General features: G+C 39.8%; 1 protein-coding gene across 1 annotated transcript in view; it reads left to right on the top strand.

The window, feature by feature from the left end:
- The window catches only part of PREX2 (phosphatidylinositol-3,4,5-trisphosphate dependent Rac exchange factor 2), a 762,305-nt gene that overhangs the window by 170,266 nt on the left and 570,474 nt on the right, over positions 1-21,565 (top strand). The window contains exons 8-10 of the mRNA XM_069731466.1: positions 3,519-3,622; positions 13,876-14,025; positions 19,589-19,733. Coding sequence (XP_069587567.1) covers positions 3,519-3,622; positions 13,876-14,025; positions 19,589-19,733 — 399 coding nt within the window. The remainder of the gene's footprint in view (positions 1-3,518; positions 3,623-13,875; positions 14,026-19,588; positions 19,734-21,565) is intronic.

Here is a 21,565-nt window from a genome sequence, read left to right as displayed (position 1 = left end):
TTCTCCTGTTACCCTTGGGAAAATAAAAAATTGCAGGCTAAAAGATCATTTTTGAGAAAATAATTTTTTTTTTTATTTTCATGGCTCTGCGTTATAAACTTCTGTGAAGCACTTGGGGGTTCAAAGTCCTCACCACACATCTAGATTAGTTCCTTTGGGGGTCTAGTTTCTAAAATGGTGTCATTTCTGGGGGATCTCCAATGTTTAGGCACACAGGGGCTCTCCAAACGTGACATGGTGTCCGCTAATGATTGGAGCTAATTTTCCATTTAAAAAGCCAAATGGCGTGCCATCCCTTCCGAGCCCTGCCGTGCGCCCAAACAGTGGTTTACCCCCACATATGGGGTATCAGCGTACTCAGGACAAACTGGACAACAATATTTGGGGTCCAATTTCTCCTATTATCCTTGGCAAAATAGGAAATTCCAGGCTAAAAAATCATTTTTGAGGAAAGAAAAATTATTTTTTATTTTCATGGCTCTGCGTTATAAACTTCTGTGAAGCACCTGGGGGTTTAAAGTGCTCAATATGCATCTAGATAAGTTCCTTGGGGGGTCTAGTTTCCAAAATGGGGTCACTTGTGGGGGAGCTCCAATGTTTAGGCACACAGGGGCTCTCCAAACGCGACATGGTGTCCGCTAACAATTGGAGCTAATTTTCCATTCAAAAAGTCAAATGGCACGCCTTCTCTTCCGAGCCCTGCCGAGTGCCCAAACAGTGGTTTACCCCCACATATGAGGTATCGGCGTACTCGGGAGAAATTGCCCAACAAATTTTATGATCCATTTTATCCTACTGCCCATGTGAAAATGAGAAAATTGAGGCGAAAAGAATTTTTTTGTGAAAAAAAATTACTTTTTCATTTTTACAGATCAATTTGTGAAGCACCTGAGGGTTTAAAGTGCTCACTAGGCATCTAAATTAGTTCCTTGGGGGGTCTAGTTTCCAAAATGGGGTCACTTGTGGGGGAGCGCCAATGTTTAGGCACACAGGAGCTATCCAAACGCGACATGGTGTCCGCTAACGATGGAAATAATTTTTCATTCAAAAAGTCAAATGGCGCTCCTTCCCTTCCGAGCCTTACCATGTGCCCAAACAGTGGTTTACCCCCACATATGAGGTATTGGTGTACTCAGGAGAAATTGCCCAACACATTTTAGGATCCATTTTATCCTGTTGCCCATGTGAAAATGAAAAAATTGAGGCTAAAAGAATTTTTTTGTGAAAAAAAAGTACTTTTTCATTTTTACGGATCAATTTGTGAAGCACCTGGGGGTTCAAAGTGCTCACTATGCATCTAGATAAGTTCCTTGGGGCGTCTAGTTTCCAAAATGGGGTCACTTGTGGGGGAGCTCCAATTTTTAGGCACACGGGGGCTCTCCAAACGTGACATGGTGTCCGCTAAAGAGTGGAGCCAATTTTTGATTCAAAAAGTCAAATGGCGCTCCTTCCCTTCCAAGCCCTGCCGTGCGCCAAAACAGTGGTTTACCCCCACATATGAGGTATCAGCGTACTCAGGACAAATTGGACAACAACGTTCGTGGTTCAGTTTCTCCTTTTACCATTGGGAAAATAAAAAAATTGTTGCTAAAAGATAATTTTTGTGACTAAAAAGTTAAATGTTCATTTTTTCCTTCCATGTTGCTTCTGCTGCTGTGAAGCACCTGAAGGGTTAATAAACTTCTTGAATGTGGTTTTGAGTACCTTGAGGGGTGCAGTTTTTAGAATGGTGTCACTTTTGGGTATTTTCAGCCATATAGACCCCTCAAACTGACTTCAAATGTGAGGTGGTCCCTAAAAAAAATGGTTTTGTAAATTTCGTTGTAAAAATGACAAATCGCTGGTCGAATTTTAACCCTTATAACTTCCTAACAAAAAAAAATTTTGTTTCCAAAATTGTGCTGATGTAAAGTAAACATGTGGGAAATGTTATTTATTAACTATTTTGTGTCACATATCTCTCTGGTTTAACAGAATAAAAATTCAAAATGTGAAAATTGCGAAATTTTCAAAATTTTCGCCAAATTTCCGTGTTTATCACAAATAAATGCAGAATTTATTGACCTAAATTTACCACTAACATGAAGCCCAATATGTCACGAAAAAACAATCTCAGAACCGCTAGGATCCGTTGAAGCGTTCCTGAGTTATTACCTCATAAAGGGACACTGGTCAGAATTGCAAAAAACGGCAAGGTCTTTAAGGTCAAAATAGGCTGGGTCTTGAAGGGGTTAAATATACTGTCCTCTCTTTGGCGGTGTATATAACTGGCACTGACGAAATCATAATGGCGAAAAATCAGCAATATAGTTGGAGGCTAAGGAAATAGGTTTGAAATTGTTATTTCTAGTGTTTCCACAGTAGAAATAATCTGGTCCTTGTCCAGACCCAGACATGTTTAGTGTGAGAGTGTAGATTACAACAAGTGACTTATATCTGGAACCCACTTTAAAATGGGAACCCTCTGGACATCTCTTAAGAATTTTTTTTATGTAAGCGATGTGTGTTAATTCCTTAAAGCACTAATCGCCCAATTTACCTTGTCTTGAGGTTTTTCGAGGGAATTAAACCAGTTTTTTTTTAAAGCGCTTAGACTGGTTAAAAGAATACTCACCTGCAAAGATACTTCACAGCTTTCTGAAAGGGTGAGGCAGGCCCCCACTGTAGACAGTGATTGTCCTAGTTATTACTTTCTGCCATTTTTCATGTGTCGAGATGAGAAAGGGAAGCATAGACCAGCATAGACCATCAGAATATGAGATACGTGGGATCAGTAAAGGCGAGTATTCCTTTTTTTAACCTTTTTTTAACCAGTCTGTGCCTTTCATAATTAGTATTTATTTGCCTTGAACGTAGGCATCCTGACTAAGGGCTTGAGCACATGGCCGTATTTTCAGTTCAAGTGTGATCCCACAAAACATCAGATTTCACTGGGACAAATGTTATTATATGGTCCACATGTCACATTTTTCTATCAGTCTTGGTAAAAAAAATTGCTGCATGATCGAGTTTGAGTCTGTATTCGGATTGCACTCAACCATGCATTTCAATGAGTCCATGGAAATCATTAGACTGCACTCAGACGCCATCAATTTTCACAGACTGACAGAATGGAGAAGATTGAGGCATTTTTTTTTCTCCATCTTCTCATCCGAGGAAATGGTATCACACATGAACAGAGTTTGATCACAGTGTGATTTGCATAATTGACCCAATGAGAGAATATACATTCTGCTCCAAGCCTAATACAGACCTATAAAATGCACCAGCATTACAGACATGCAAAAGTCGCCTAACAAATATTTTATCTGAAAATTTGGAGGGAAATACAGAGAGTAAAGTGTGGGAAATTTGCTTGTCTGAGCAATGATATATTGCAAATTCATGTTTTAGTGCAATCTAATTGTTTTTTTATTTGCAAAAAATAAATGGAGCACTGCAAGTCTTGTGGTATCTAGTAGAGAGTCATGTCATAATTCCCCTTCCATCAATTCACTTAGATTTTGTTTAATTTAAAGACGTTTGAAGAACAGCAAAGCATCCACAGATGGGCTCCGCTATCTCTTCCGAGGCCGGATAAACACAGAAGTGATGGAGGTTGAAAATGTTGATGATGGAACAGGTGTGTATATAAATAATCCTCGTAAAGTGACTGTCAGCGCCGGCAAACCAACGATTTCCCACTGTGCAAGCTGGCAAGTGAATACAGTAGAGAAATCATGCCATGTCCAAATTAGCTCTCTCCATGCAGAGTGATGGCTCTCACACCACAGATTTACCACTAGGCATTATGTATATGCATTTCTCAGACACAAATATTCCTAAATACTTATCGGGATATTCATCTGAATGTGATAACTACTTATTTCAGCTGTTAGAAATGAGTTATTCATGTTTGAAATAAAAAATAAGGAAATTCACATTACTGATCCTCCAACGCTCCTCTTTCAGCCAAACATGTTAACGCTACAATGGTCACATGTCTGTAAGGGCAAAAGAGAACGTAAAGAGCTGGAATTTGGGGGTCCCAGGCTGTGTGCACACGGTGCATTTTTTATGCGTTTTTGCAGAGTTTTTTTCCGCACGTAAATGGGTCAAAAACGCTATGGAATCCTTAAGCAAGCTAAATCAATGAGAATCCTGAAGTGCTGTGCACATGAACAGTAACTTTCCTCTGAGTATTTGCAGTGCATTTTTTTCTGCAGCATGTCAATTCTTTGTGTGTTTCTGCAGCGCTTTTCACCCATTGACTTCAATTGAGTCAGTCAAATCCGCAGCAAAAATGCAGGTATAAAAATGTTTGTGGATCTGCTGAGTTTTGTTTGTATTTTCCCGTACTTACTATGGTGTCTCCCATGCTGTTATCTGTGTGACAGAAGGGGAACATTGGTGCAGAGGTTCTTATCGGCGGTAATGTTACATCCGGTAAGACTGTCAGTCAGAGCACTGCAGGGATATTTTATACAATATCACTATGGTGTTAGTAATGGATAGGTGTCTTATAGACACCTCTTCATTACTAACCTGTGTGGGCTTGATGTCACCTGACTATACAACGTTGACATCAACCCCACAAATATGAACCCTACTTGCCACCGCTACAGGGCAAGTGGGAAGAGCGAGCCTAAGTGCCCGAATTTGCACATTTTGTAGGTGCGCCTTTTCTGGGGTGACTGAGAGCTGATGTTTTTAGTCTGGGAAGGAGCCAATATACATGACCCCTTTCTAGGCTATTAATAGCAGCCCACAGCTGTCTGCCTAGCCTTTGCTAGTTAGATTTTATAGGGGGACCCTATGTCAATTTTTTTTTCTGGGGTCACCTTGTAAACTAGTCAGTAAAGGCTAAGCAAACAGCTGTGATCTGATATTAATAGCCTGGGAGCCTTTATGGCTATTGGTTCCTTCCAAGAATATTAACATCAGCCCTCAGCTGTCGGCTTTCCTTTTGCTGGTTATTAAAATTATGCGGGAGCCACGCAATTTATTTTCCATTTTTTTCTTTAAAATTAACAGTTTTTGTTTGGTTACAGCCTATGTACATTCATTCTGGTCCTACATAGGCTGGTGACAATATTTGTGTAGGTTTACAAAAACGCATGGAAAAACGCATGCAAAAAATGCATGCAAAAAAGCTGCAAAAGCGCACCAAAAATGCGTGTTTTTGCTGCAGCATTTTCCCTGCCAAGAGATGCAGAAACCTTGCAGAAATTTCTGCAAGCAAATACTCAACATGTGCACTTAGCTGCTGGGTAGTTTTTTTTAAATATTAAATGAGTACATTTGGAGAACAAACACATTAGGCTACATTCCCACAATGAGTTTTAGTAGAGTTTTTGATGTTACACGTTTTCTGCACAATTTATGCACCTATGATGTAAATTAGATTTCTTGTGTTTTTCATTGCATTTTTTTATGCGTTTTTGTGTGTATTCACCACATTTTTGACGCTGCGGTTTTTTGTCTCCTGTTGGTGTGTCTTCTTTTAAGTAAAGCTGCTTTTATTTTATACCTCCTGGTATTTGGCTTTGACAAAACTATATTCATATAGTCATGTGTGATTACATATGTTTCTTGATGCTTTTCCACTACGGAAATGTAATAACGCATGTGCATTTTGTACCTTCGGAATTCACACATCTAATGCAAATCTATGGGAAAAATCTGCACATATAACTCAGCGGTAAAGCAAGAGAAATTGACTTATTTGAAACATACACTGCTGGTCAGTTTATGTTGAGTAAAAAAAAAAGCACAATGGCCACGAGATCTCTAAAAATCTCATCCGCTTTGCTGGAACTCTTAGACACTGCGTTTTGTATTGCAACAAAAATATGCAGACTAAGAAGCACACGACCTTAGTTAGACCACTTAATAAGAGTTTTGTGCACTGTGTAATAGATTTGGCACATCTTTTTAGATACTTTTTTCCCTACAAGCTAACACAGGATTATAAATTGTTAGAATATGAAGATGGTAATAAACGATGAAGCAAGAAATAGTTTGGTGGTTGGCACTACCAAAGCTGCATTTAACTGCAGTTATCTCATGTCCTGTAGATATAAGTAGGGGTTCTTAATATATTCATGGCATCCTGAATTAAAAAAGTCTAAGGCCTCCTTCACACGTCTTTGTTTCCAGTATGTGTGTAAAAAATTTTTTCACAGATATCACACGTACCTATTATAACCTATGGGGCTGCTCACGTCTATGCTTTTACACGGACCATATGTCTATGCAAAACACACATAGACATGTCCTTTTTTCCGGCAGCATGGAGGACAAGGGCCAATACAAGTGAATGGGTCCCTGAAAGACACGTACAGCACACGGATTGCATACATGTGCCATCCATGCTCTGTCCATGTGCTGTACTTGTTTAACATTGCAATGTATAGGAGAAGCTTTGGAATTTAATTCTTTCTTTAACCATTCTGTAAAAAACACTAATGGTAAACACGGACAGACGGATGTCACACCGATGGAATGCACCAATGGCACTGCTACCGGTTTGTCACGTATATGTTTTATACAGACGTGTGAAGGAGGTCTAACTAAAAGCTCCTTTTCATTTTTATTCCCTTTGCTAGGTATCATGTATGTAAGCGTCATGACGGTAGTAACATACTCACCGGTTGTCATCTTCTCCCAGTTTCAGCAACATTCCGGTTGGCTCCAGCATCGTGTGGAGATGCAGTTACTCAATGTTTGAGTGTTTACATCGAATGAGGGTTATGCAATGTTTTATTTTAACACTATTCTATGGGGCAGTGAGAAAAAAATGGCTGCATGTTAGAGGTGGCTCCACAAATCGGATTATGCGCACAAACTCAAGTCTGTAGGTTCATATAACCCATCGGACTGCACTCTCATGCCATCTAAGTACAGTCCGATTTATGCCAACACAGACAATGGAAAAGATGGAGAAATTAAATTCTCTGTCTTCTCCGCACCTGCGATCAGATTCTCGCATGTGAGACAATCAGATCACAGAAAACTGACACTCTGATCGGAGTTTGAGCCTCGTGTCATTATCGATGTGATTCTCTCGAGTGAGGGAGCCCCAAGTCTGAAACTCAGAATGAAGCACTGTAGCCTCATAGTGAGTCTCATAGACTTGTATTTAGAAAATTCAGAAATTGATCTCTGCACCACACATGTTAATTTGGCAGGTCACAAATGCAGTGATGTGGTGCCGCAACAGTCCGGAGCGCCACTGAAGAGACGAAGATGAAACTGGAGAGTATGTTACAATTTTACAAAAATATTACTGAGGTCGGGCCTTAAACCACAACAATACTCAAAAAAAGGAAAGAAAAAGTTAGATAAAAATAAGTAAATACATTCTAGTAAAACATAGCATTTTTTTAGCCTAATACACAATGCGTTAGATACACCTTGATGCAGAATACTATTTTGCTTAATTGCTCATATTTGGAAGTAAAAATCAATTTTGCAATTGCATTCGATTAAAAATAGTGCATTATTTATTTCTATAGCACCAGCTTTGCACTATCTATTCCTAGTTGCAGAATGAATTAACTGCAAATCATCAGTGAGCTCGACCTGATCCTTTGCCAGGAGAGTTTGCAACTCTTAGGGCCCCTTTCCACTTGTGTGAGAAAAAAACGGTCCGATTTACGGACCGAAAAAACGGATGTAACGTGTGCGATTGTCATGCGAGTGTCATGCGAGTGTAATGCGATTTTTAATCGCATCATCCGTTTTTACATCCGTATGACATCCGTTTTTTTCTCTGCAAATATCTTTATACAGTCATTTACAGGACTATTTACAGTGTTCTGTGCCACAGAATGGTAAGGTATCCGTAAAAAACGGATGGAATACGGATGGTCCGTATTCCATGCGTTTTTTTTCTCGCACCCATTGACTTGCATTGGCGAGTCTCGTCCGAGAATCTCAGCAATACGCAGCATGCTGCGATTTTTTTCTCAGCCGACACAGATTTTTCTCAGTCCGATTTCGGCTGGGAAAAAAATCGCAAATGGAATGTCACCTATTGAAAAACATTGGTCCGAGTGCAATCCGATTTTTTATCGGATTGCACTCGTCCGTTTTTCTCACAAGTGGAAAGGGGCCCTTATATACATCTTTTTCTGAGCTTTTCTCAGATGGTTTATGAACACAGCTCAAATCAAAGTTAAATGTGCAGGAAAGTAAAGTAGCTGAAAAAAAAGCAAATATTTTAATATTTTTAATGAAACTCAATTGCAAAAATGATTTTTAGACCCCGATACATGCATTTAAGTTAACAAAAGAGATGAACAACCCTTTTAACACAATTTAGAGTTTTGTGCAAGTAAGTAAATTATCTATTTGCACATTATATAAAAGTGACGTGAATTTTATTGCTTTTCTAATTGTACATAACATTACCCTGGAAATAAACACATTTTCCTCACTGATGCAAATCAGTTCTAGCAAAGCATTGGGTAGCTGATTTGATAAACAGAGACATTTATTAATTACTGTATTTACGGTGCACAATTTATATCACTTTATGCAGCTGCTAGCACGTCACACATTTATTGATACATTAATAATTGGAAATATGGCTCCTCTGTTACTTTATTAAGTTTTTATTGCTTCGGGAGCTTCATCTGTAATACAAATTGCATATTGATGCTTTTAAATGAGCAAATAAATTGCATTACGTGCTACACAAAGGATTACAGCTGCCTTGATGGAAGCTGTATAAATGGTCTTACACGCTGACATGCGGTCACTTTTCCATTACATTCTCCTTAATCCCCACCACTTCATTTCCTATTATTACAGCAGGTGGAGGTCAGAGGATATAATGGATAAAGCTATATTTTTGGGAAAAATAATTAACACTAATGTCACTGATACCATGTTGTATCACAATGTGCTGAAATCAATTCTAATATTTATCCTTCACATAGACTTTGGTCATTGTCCAGTGACTATCAATTTTTTGCTGTAATTTTTCAGTTTTAGATTCTTTGCAGTTAGCAAAAGTACTAAAATAAAATGGACACTTAAGAATAGGGTCTTCTTTTTTTTTTTGACCCAAAAATCACTTTTGACTGTGCTGGGCATTGACATTTTAGTAAATGGGACTTATAACCATCCATCAGTTCAAAGAAAGTTTCCATGGTCAGGCTTGGAGCTGGCTACTCTGCTGAGTCTAAGGGGTGCACTGTTTTTTACTCCTTAACCACTTTACAATATACTAGTCATTTCTGCAGGGGGCTCTTAGGTTACAGCTGCAAAGTAGCTGTTGACCGGCAAAGAGAAGTGAGGGAAAAAGCAAACAAACCAAGGAATTAGTGACACTGAATAGAAGTAGATTAAAAAAACATAGTCATTGATAGTTGGGTGAGAATCCAGAAAGCTAGGATGAATAATTGGACATAGAGTAGTCAGACAGGTGTTAACACATATGCGGAGGCAACAGTGCAGACAATGAAACCAACAACTATTTATTTAACACCATTAAATCGGTGCCTGTAGAACAATATCAGAAAATAGCGCAAATTGTGAAAAATTAAACAAGTTATGTTATAAGGAGAATACTGTCATTCAAATTTGCAGGATATTGACACAATGCCTTTGGCACAATATCATTCTACAGGGCAGGCAATTTATATGGATACACCTAAATAAAATGGGAATGGTTGGTGATATCAACTTTCTGTCTGTGGCACATTAGTATATGGGAGGGGGAAAACATTTCAAGATGGGTGGTGACCATGGCGGCCATTTCGAAGTCAATGAATACTGGAAGCTTGTGCTATCATTTCTTCGGCGGTGTTGCTATCAGTGTGTCAAGAGTGGGAGAAGTGGGTTGCATTGACAATCCAACACAATGGGCAGCACTTTGAATACATTTTATAAGTGGTCATAAACTTGTAAATAACTAATGAAAGAATAACGTTACGTTAAAACCAACCACACCATCGTTTTTCTTGTGAAATTCTCAATAGGTTTGATGTGTCACATGACCCTCTTAACATTGGAAAAAATAAAGTTGGATCCAATATGGCCGACTTCAAAATGGCCTCCATGGTCACCAACCATCTTGAAAAGTTTTCCCCCTCCCATATACTAATGTGCCACAAACAGGAAGTTAATATCACCAATAATTCCCATTTTATTTAGGTGTATCCATATAAATGGCCCACCCTGTAGTATCAATATCAAACAACTGTTATCGACAGTGAGGTCTTAGTCTTAATACTGAAGCCAAAAGGGCGTCACTATCGCTACCGGGCTCGTAACTGTGGTCATTCTCTAGGCAGAGCAGAACATCACACAGACCCTAATGGGGGGGGGTGATGATACTGCTCACCAGGCTATAAATCCCAGATTGTTGGGTTTCTCTGCACAATCGGCACTCTGGCCTTCGTTCTCTGAAGCATGTTCCCAGTTCCCACTTTTTATTGTGTAAGTTATGGCTCACATGAAGACCCCCCACTGTGGTCTAGTCGCCTCTCTCTCAGTTCTCATTCTAATCAGCTTTCCCAGCTCTGGTCTCTCTTGGGTCTTCACCCGGGTCTGGACTATCTTGGGTCTTCACCCGGGTCTAGTCTCTCTATTTGTTTAATTGGGTCTGGTCTCATAATGGCAGCTATAAGCCAACTCCGCTACTCACATGACCATGTTGCTACAGGCCCAGGTGCTGACTCCTTCCCTACTTTGTCCTCCTGGCCCTTTTATAACTATTAACTGTGCCACAGCTGTCTCCTGACCTGGTGTCTCCTCCAATCACTCCCCCAAGTGAGATTTGACGTGCATAATTTTCTGATGTATGCGCCTACTGGAGGCAGACACCCAGACGCAGTCTACTATGTCTTGGTGTCCGCAACGTGTAGATGTACATGCCAGAAAATTATACACTTAAGAGCCCACATTTGCTCTGTCGGCACCACTATAGTCTATGGCTCCATCGGCCCATATGTCTGAATTCCATTTTGTGGGAGTATGGACTTAGACCCGGCGGGACCACTCAATGGGTGGAAAAACGCAATGTGAAAGTACCCTTACACAGACAAAGGTCAAGCCACAGCAGGGGCTAATTTATTCCATAAGAATCATCAGGCAGAAAGTATGGTTAGAACAGTAAAATACCAATCTAATAATTGCACATGGGTAATAGTAGTATTAGTAGAAGTTTACAATAGCTGAAAGAGTTATTACCAGTATTAATCCTTTTTTAAGTAAAGCTACCATATAGGGGTAGATGATACATCACTATAAACAATCTTAAACAAGTATTTACCAAAAATGAATGTCCTCAAAGTAAAAAAAATGAAGTACATAATCAGTGTTAAAACATAGTTTATTTGCCAAAATATATAAAATCCATTAAAATTAGAAAGGTGCTAGGAAAGAAAAAAGGGAACATGTTCCAAGGTATGCCATACATATAGTGGCAGTTCACAGTTTACTATCAAAACAGTTAAGGAAGCAGTAAAGGTATTATCTATATAGATCCCTGTAATAAAGTGCCAACAATAAGGTGCATCTATAGTCCTGTGATCAAGACAATAGCTACGGTAAGTCCTATCCATTCAACTGAACTAACAGAGCTGACAGGCAATAAATGTGTTACTTATGTTGATCCCTATAGTAAAGTGCCATCAGTAAGATGCATCTATAGTACTGTGATCAAGACAAGGGGTAAGTAAACCTAATATGTACACTTTATTACCTGTTAGGCTGAACCTCTGGGCACACATTGGAGTCCTTCTGCCCCGACGCACGTTGCGCTCCTCTTCTTTAGGTGGCCTCTCTGAGAGCTGGAACTGCACAGGTGTGAGTGGTGCCATCTTGGAGGTTGATTTTTTTTCTTCTCCAGCAAGATGGCACAGCTGGCGCCTGTGCAATAGCAGCTATCATATGTCTATACACACTGGTAGCTGCTACTGCGCAGGCGTGGCGAGCGACATTTTAAAATGTATTTATTTTTTTGTACATGCTCAATAACATGAAGAATAGTTATTACTAGGACACTAAACATGCAATTATGCTGCAGCGCAGGTGCCATGGCTGGCGCATGCCTGCTATTGCGTTTTATTTTTTTTCAGTATGTACAGGTATTCATTATGTAAACTAGTGGGCAGGTCAGTGAGGGATCAGTGACCTGTCAGCAGTCTGCATTATGAATACCTAATCAGGGCAACAGATAAGTCCCCCCCTCCAGGCCGCCCCGGAGCGCAAGCATATCATTAACACAAAACTAAAAATAAACATTACACAACAACCACAAGACGGATTTCATCACCAGGTATCATTTTAATCATTATAACGGCGCCGACCTGACACTGTCTATAGGTTACTGTGCACATCCTGCTGACAGGTTCCCTTTAAGCGGTGAAAAAAAAATCCAAAATTTGTATGAAAAGTATTTTTGCGTTTGTCTCCATTTTTTGAGACCCATAACGTTCTCATTTTTTGTGATCTGGGGCTAGGTGAAGGCTTTTTTGGGGGATACCAAGCTGACATTTTTATTGATATCATTTTTGGGTAGATTCGATGTTTTGATCGCCTGTTATTGAATTTTATTGTAATTTTGCTGCAACCGAAAAAAATGTAATTCTGGCTTCTTGATATTTTTTATGCCACTTACCACTCGGATTAATTTATTTTATATTTTGATAGACGGAACATTTCTGAATGTGGTGATACAATATATGTGTTTTTTAATTGCTTTATTTTCAATGGGTCAAAGGGGGCAAATTTGGATTTTTGTGGGTTTTTTAGTATTTTTTTAAACTTTATTTTTTTTTTACATTATTTGATAGTCCCCTTAAGAGACTTAAAGCAGCGATCATCCGATCTCCTGTGTTATGTACAGTGGGTACGGAAAGTATTCAGACCCCTTTAAATTTTTCATTCTTTGTTTCATTGCAGCCACTCTGCACCCCGTCTTGACTGAAAAAACTGAAATGTAATAATTTAAAGGGGTCTGAATACTTTCTGTACCCACTGTATAGCAGAATTTATGATCTCCTGTGAATGTCGGCCATGGGCCAATGTTCACAGGAGTAATGACAGGCACTTCTGCAGACTCCCAGTTGTCATGACAACCCACATGCAGGAGAGTATGCCACCAAAATAAATGAAGTTTTCGACTACTTTAACATTATGCTCCTTCACCTTAATGCGGGAATGGTTTTTCTGGAGTAGGTTGGTACATAACCAAGGTCTTTCCAGTATTGATAACAGACCGAAGTTGTCGCAAGCTCTTCACGTAGCACAGAGGTTTTAAGATTTCAAAGCAATGTACCCTTTACATGGCACGGATTCATATACTCATGACAAAGGATCCCCTGCTGCCACCACTAAAATTATAGTTGTCATCATGTACAACTTTTGTTTTTTGTTGTGTTTTAATAGTGCATTCAGGATTATAGGTGTAGTATGTGACAATCATACAGTTGGCACATTTTAGTAGTAATATTACTTTGTTTTTCTCCACCTAAGCATAATGCATATCAGCAGGAACAGTAGTCATTCTGACATCCCCCCTACACATTATGTCAGGAAAGAGGATTGGCAGAAAGCTGTCAATCAATCGATTGTTCAATCAACAGCTATCTCATGTACAGTCCAAATGTCACAATGCCAAGTTAATTCCAAATGTGTAAACCTGCTAAATCTGCAGGGGGTTGAATACTACTTGTAGGCACTGTATATATATATTATGTGTGTATATATCGAAATGGAAGAATACATTTTGCTGTTCATTTTATACAATTCTTGGTATGTTTTACACCAAGTACTGAAAATGTTGCCTGCTGTATCGTGCCCTCTTTCCACTCGTCATGTCTTAATGAAATCCTGAGTGTACTATTGTGTTCATTGGATTTACATATTTGTCCCTTTTAGCTGATTTCCATAGCAGTGGTAACCTTGTCGTCAATGGCTGGAAAATACACAACACAGCAAAAAACAAGTGGTTTGTCTGTATGGCAAAGACACCTGAGGAAAAGCAAGAGTGGCTTGAAGCGATCCTGAAAGAAAGGGAGAGGAGAAAAAGTGAGTACAGGCCTCAATAGGATCTTACTACCTTATTAATCCAATTGTGGATTTCACTTAAAAAGCAAATTACTAATCTCACTAAATCTGCACTGTGTGAACATTTCCTTACTGACCTAATGTTTCTCACAGATGAAAGTTTCTTACAATTGGAACAATATTTAAAGGGGTTTTCTCATGAACAAAAGTTAATTTTAATGAATAGTTCTTGGAATAATAACAATTTCCATAATTGGATGTGTTTAAATAAAATGTTCCTGTGCTGAGATAATCTTATAAATGTGCCCTTGCTGCGTACTGTGTAATGGCCGTGTCTGACCATACCACAGCTCCTGGGCAGGTGAGGAAGCAAAAGAGTATACAGACATTACTGTATGGGATCACAAATTATTCTTTCTTTTAAGTAAAAGATTGTTTAAAGACAGGAAGGGAAATGTTCTACCTCACAAAAAGAATCAGCTGCGATCCCGTATTGTAATATCTGTATACTCTTTTTTGCTTTCTCCCCCCCCACCCAGGAGCTGTGGTGTGATCAGACCATGTTCCTGTACAGTCAGACACAGCCATTACACAGTACACAGCAGGGGCACATGTATAAGATTATCTCAGCACAGGAACATTTTATTTAAACACATCAAATTGTGGAAATTATTATTATTCCAAGATCTATTGATTAAAATGAACTTTTGTTTGTAGGAAAACCTCATTAAGTGACAATAAAATGCGTCAGCCTGGAGCTTACAGAACAATTGTCTCCCCTGCAAGGTATGGGTGAAAACTTGCTGATCACTGTTAATTCCACCATTCCTAATAATGGGGTCTGAAGTTCCCTATTGGAATGGAGCAATGGTTCCACTCCTGTTGCACCAATTCATTTATTGTCTATGGGTGTGTTGTAGAGAACTAGTCCTAAAACAATGAATTGAGCTTGATGCAAAATCATCACTCCATTCAAACAGGGTACTCAGTAGCCATATTTTTTGATTAGTCCAATGGGTAGGTGATAACTTCCTCTTATGGTGTAACCTTTTTAATGTGAAAATGTGTATTAACCCCTTTCCGACATCGGGCATAATAGTACACTGATGTCGGACTGCCTCCCTTTGATGTTGGCTCTGGCGCTGAGCCTACATCTTTTCTGGCACTTGTCAGCTGTTTTGAACAGCTGACATGTGCCTCTAACAGCCGCGATCCACCCGCAAAAGTTAACTAGCTAAATGCCGCTGTCAAACTCTGACAGTTGCATTTAACACATGCTTCTGGCAAGCGCACTGGAAATCTGTGTAAGGCCACTGTTAGTGTGGGAAGTCTTCGGTCTGTCTGTATTGCTTCTTTTTCTAGTCCCTAGATAGAAACAAGAACATCAGTTGGGTGTTTTAGCATCGTAGTTGAGTGGTCACATGCATAATATATCCAACAATATGCACTAAATCATTGTGAGCAACAGTTTCCTGATGTAAAGAATATGGAGCTGAAATGAAAGTCTAGAACCATGCTCGCTCGGTTTGACATGTTTCTTCTGTGTTCCTGTAATCCCTATTTAAGTGTTGTTTTTAACTTTGTGCTTCATTTAGCACAGGATGTCATATGAGTCATTGCTAAAAAAGCTTCTTGTAAATAGCATAACACTTGTAAACAGTCTCCGCAAATTAGGTATGTCTTATTTGAGATCAGATCATTCCACCTACTGTATTCAACATTGTTAAACTTCCATTGGGTGTAGTGGTCAATAAACAACATCCATGACAACCTAAACAATGGATATCATATTCGGTAAAATTCCACTAGATGCATTGTGTAGTCATGTGCCATCTAAATCTTGTTGCTGGCTCCAAATCGTAGAGATACTTTTAATACTTTAACTCCCTCCTCCGCCCCCCTCTTCCCCCTCCAACATCCCTCATCTCTGCTGAGGACTTTGCAACACACTTTAAAAATAAGATCAACCAAACAAGGCAAGTCTTCATTGTTCAGCCACCACAGCCCCTTTGTATACCAGACCAATGCCCAATCCCCATAGCCTCCCTATCCAACATCTCTGAAGGGGAGCTTAATTGTCTTCTCTCCAAATCGCACCTCACCACCTGTGCAATGGACCCCATCCCATCCCACCTCCTCCCCAACCTCACCGCCACTCTTATCCCATCCCTAACCCACCTCTTCAACCTACCACTAACTTCTGGCACCTTCCCTTCTGCTTTCAAACATGCCACAATCACGCCTATCCTTAAAAAGCCAACCCTCGATCCAACTGCTATGTCCAGCTATCGCCCAATATCGCTGCTCCCATTCGCTTCCAAACTCCTGGAGGAGCACATCCACACTGAATTTTCCTCCCACCTCTCATCTAAATTGCTCTATGACAATCTACAATCCGGTTTCCGCCCCATCACTCAACTAAGACAGCCCTGACCAAAATTACTAATGACCTACTTACAGCCAAAGCGAAGGGACAATACTCTTTACTCCTCCTTCTAGACCTGTCATCTGCTTTCGACCTCACCCTATATGCTGATGACTCTCAGATCTACCTCTCTGGCCCAGACGTCACCTCTCCGCTCTCCAGAATCCTGGAGTGTCCATCAGCCATATCCTCCTTCTTCTCCTCTCGCTTCCTCAAACTCAATGTGGACAAATCTGAACTCATCATCTTTTCTCCATCTCATAGATCTTCCTTACCTGACCTATCTATCGCAATAAACGACATCCCGCTTTCTCCGTACCAGAAGTCCGCTGCCTCGGAGTAACCCTTGACCCTGCCCTGTCCTTCAAATCACACGTACAAGCTCTTTCCACCTCCTGCCACCTCCAGCTCAAAAATATCTCCAGAATCCGTCCTTTCCTCAACCGTCAATCTACTAAAATGCTTGTGTATGCCCTCATCTTCTCCCGCCTCGACTACTGCAACATCTTTTTCTGTGGCCTCCCTGCTAACACCCTTGCACCTCTCCAGTCCATCCTTAACTCTGCTGCCTGACTAATTAATCTCCCTCCGCGCTACTCCTCTGCTTCCCCCTCTGCAAATCTCTTCATTGGCTCACATTCCCTCAGCATATCCAGTTCAAATTACTAATACTTACCTACAAAGCCATCCATAACCTGTCTCCTCCATATATCTCTGAACTAATCTCTCGATATCTTCACTCATGCAATCTCCGATCCTCCCAAGACCTCCTTCTCTCCTCCACACTTATTGGCTCCTCACCCAACCGCCTCCAAGACTTCTCCCGAATATCCCCCATCCTCTGGAATTCTTTGCCCCAACACATCCGACTATCAACCACATTCGGATCCTTCAGACGGAACCTGAAAACCAACCTCTTCAGGAAACCTTACAGCCTGCACTGACCCTGCTGCCTCCTCACCACTACAGTAACTACGGCCTCACCAACACCGGAGCTCCTGCAACCCTCGACCTACTGTCTCCTTCCGCACCATCCTGTAGAATGTAAGCCCACAAGAGCAGGGTCCTTGCCTCTCTGTATCAGTCTGTAATTGTTAGCTTGCTTACTGTAAGTGATATCTGTAATTTTTATATAACCCCTTCTCATGTACAGCACCATGGAATCAATGGTGCTATATAAATAAATAATAGTAATAATAATACTTTATGTGCTGCTCTACTTCGTAATCATATTCAAAAGTTGTGAGAACATCTAAGCAATGAATTCAAGAAATTAGTAGAACCTCTAGGAATATCATTCTTCTGAGCCAAACCTATGGTGCTTTTTGACTCAACTCGAGACAAAATGATCAGACAGATGAAAGCCCAGCATGTCCTATCCTTTTTCTACCACTCACCCTATATAAATTGTTGGACGATTCACCTTGCTAAGAAATTGAAAGAATGCAAACTACTATCATATATGATAACACCTATAACGTTCTCATTCAGACATTTAAAGGTAATCTTCACCTAAACTAAGTAATACAAATGATTGAAAAATATGATCACAGCAGCCTTTATTAATTATGACATGTATGAAAACACACCATTAGTTTCCTGATGTGATCTTGGATGGCCCATTAACACTGGACAGTACCGGATACAACAATCCCCAGTTGTTCTAACTCAGGGAGAAAACTGTCATGGTACTGCCCATACCATAATATGCTGTTCCCCAGGAACCATCCCAGTGGGAACTAACCATCATTAGTAATGAAGGGTCATGCTACCTCCGATGTGACCCTGACCCCATTGACCAAGGCTGTCCCTGACCTTTGCTCTTCTGACTGCTATGACATAATCGTAACAAAGACAAATCCTTCGCACCATCAAAACTCGTACAAAACCAACTAACATAAAGGAGGGGCTGGTGAAAAGGATGCTCACAGGTCCTGGATCCTGAATGACAGCCGTTGGTCCATGGGTCCTTCTCTTCTTTTTTTTAGGGTTACCTAAGAAACTCCACATTCCCATAACAAATTACCCGATCCTGACCTACTGCAGCCCCATGTGACCTATCCTCTAACCCCTGCCCTCTAATTAAACATCTGGACATGCAAAACCAACAGTTAACCCTTACCTAGCCTTCTACTTCCAAACGCCTGTCATGTCCAGGCTTACACTAGCTGCGCCCGTTCCAGCCCTATTTAACCAACTGAGCCAGACAGCCAGTCCCCATCACATGCCAAGAGGGAAAGCTCTCAGAATAGGTAAGAAGAAATACAAAAGTAGAACCACCAGGATTGTAAGAGGGGGCTGAGATAGAGAAATTTATGTTCATTTCATAACTAAGGCATCTAAGTAGGTTCAATTAATTAAATTTTGTATAATGACATGTTCTCGAACATTCCCTTTGATGAGGGTTTGCCTTAATAACAAGTGCAGTATCTTTTTCATATTAGATGCATCAATTCTCATGTTTCATGTCTAATCCAATATAGAGAATATAAAGTATAGCGTTAGGAAGTGGCCGAAACTCCAAATTACACTACCGCATACATATTGTGTGCTGCCATTAAAAGATGCATTTCTATCAAAATTGTTATCCTCTTAATATAATGCAGACATCATATTATATACAGTAGTACTGTGTACTTACAATTGCCAGTTAATTATTCTCTATTCCATCAAGTCTATGATATCACGTGATTAAAAATAGATTAGATAAATCCTTCTTAGCGCTATGTAGAAACAGGAGGTAAATTTTCCCTGCACGGGTCATCACTGCAAAAGTCCTTGGCAGGGGGAGAAGGGAGCAGCTGGGTCAAGAGTTGTAGAGGGGGATGACTCGTGCAGGAAAAGAAACTTCCTGTTTCTTCATGGAGCAGAGAAAAGAGGAGAATTAACTGGGTAGAAGGGCAAAATGAGCAATTGTAAATATACAGTGCAATATGGCATGATGATTTCAATGTATTAAGAGGATAAAAATGTTGATGGGAGTAGTTCTTCTTTATGAATCTTTCTGCAAGAACTTTACGTACATTGCGCCTTTTTTTTTCCAAAGTAAGATGTTGAGTATAGTGAAATAGACTGTATTCGGTCATCGAGTTACTCACATAAATGCACTAATTTAGAAAACGTAATAATTCTAAAAAAAAGTGTTTCTGATTGCCACAGGTTTAACACTAGGTATGGAACAGGATACATGGATGATGATATCAGAACAAGGAGAAAAACTTTATAAAATGATGTGCAAACACGGAAACCTAATCAAAGACAGAAAAAAGAAACTTACAACGATCCCAAAGTGTTTTCTTGGCAGGTAACCATGTAACAATTTATCACAACCCCTTTTGCTATGCCTTCTTGTTATATATTATTTTTATTATGTAATTGTGTTTACATAACAAAAAAAGAGGCTTTCCATTTAATGTAAAAAAGGCCACATATCAGTGAATCTGAAGGTAAAACATTAGTAATTTTTTTTGCAATTATGGTATGTTTACTTACAAAGTTAATTTGTTTTCATGGGCCCATATTTACAAAAGTGGTTATGTTGGTTGCCTGTTAGCTTCACTCAGAATGTTAGTTGATGCAGGTGATGCTTAATTTTAGAAAAGATAACTCAAAAGACCATTCTTCATTTTCTTTTAATCAATAATCACAAGAAATTCTGCCTAATATAAATAATTTTGAAGGATGACTTTGAAAGTTAGGATTTGTGAATAACTTGTATGTTTCCGGGGGTTTGATAGTTGAGACCCCCATTAATCCCTAGAGAGAGGTTTGAAAAGCCCCGTCAGAATGGAGTGGTAGCTTTGCATTCCGTGCAACATACACTCGGCCATCTACCATCATAGCTTGCACCACACTAAAAATTTGTGTTTTTGGTGTTATGATCTGGAAACATCAACGATGCTCATGGTGACACTTACATACATGCTGTGCAATGAAAAGATGAACATCCTGTTGGACATAATCATCAGACACAATTTTTTAAACAATCAATTGCTACATTCTTACTTGACTTACTGTATAATGTAGGTTTTGATAGGATTGGCAACTAGATTTTTTTATTTTTCTGGACAATTTATAAGAATACCACACTGACAGCTAAACATGTTACGTAATATACACTATATACAGTGGGTGCAGAAAGTATTCAGACCACTTTAAATTTTTCACTCTTTGTTTGATTGCAGCCATTTGGTAAATTCAAAAAAAGTTATTTTTTTCTCATTAAAATACACTCTGCACTCCAGCTTGACTGAAAAAACAGAAATGTAGTAATTCTTGAAAATTTATTAAAAAAGAAAAACTGAAATATCACATGGTCATAAGTATTCATACCCTTTGCTCGGTATTGATTACAAGCACTCTTTTGAGCTAGTACAGCCATGATTCTTCTTGGGAATAATGTAAAAAGTTTTTCACACCTGGATTTGGGGATCCTCTGCCATTCTTCCTTGCAGATCCTCTCCAATTCCATCAGGTTGGATGGTGAACGTTGGTGGACAGCCATTTTCAGGTCTCTCTAGAGATGCTCAATTGGGATTAGGTCAAGGTTCTGGCTGGGCCGGTCAAGAATGGTCACAGAGTTGTTCTGAAGCCACTCTTTTGTTATTTTAGCTGTGTGCTTAGGTTCATTGTCTTGTTGGAAGGTGAACCTTCGGCCAAGTCTGAGGTCCAGAGCACTCTGGAAGAGGTTTTCATCCAGGATATCTCTGTACTTGGCAGCATTTATGTTTCCTTCATTGACAACCAGTCGTCCTGTCCCAGCAGCTGAAAAACACTCCAATAGCATGATGCTGCCACCACCATGTTTCATTGTTGGGATTGTATTTGGTAGGTGTTGTGAATTCTGTGGCTGAATTCACTCCTGTGGTCACAAGTGGTACTGCAACTTCTGAGCTTCCTTCCTCAGGTGTTCTGGTGAGCTCATTAGCTGCTTCGTTACTTAGGCTAGTTAGTTTCTCAGGCTGTGCCGAGTTGCATAGGGAGCGTTAGGCGCAATCCACAGCTGCCTCTAGTTGTGTTTGGAGAGGATCAGGAATTGCGGTCTACAGAGTTTCCACGTCTCAGAGCTCGTTCTATTATTTTGGGTTATTGTCAGATTACTGTATGTGCTCTGATCGCTATGTACATTGTGTTACT

The sequence above is a fragment of the Ranitomeya imitator genome, chromosome 6 (genome assembly GCF_032444005.1).
Source record: "Ranitomeya imitator isolate aRanImi1 chromosome 6, aRanImi1.pri, whole genome shotgun sequence".
Lineage (NCBI taxonomy): Eukaryota > Metazoa > Chordata > Amphibia > Anura > Dendrobatidae > Ranitomeya > Ranitomeya imitator.
The sequence above is the reverse complement of the archived record's forward strand: the minus strand, read 5'-3'. Positions and strand labels throughout refer to the sequence as shown.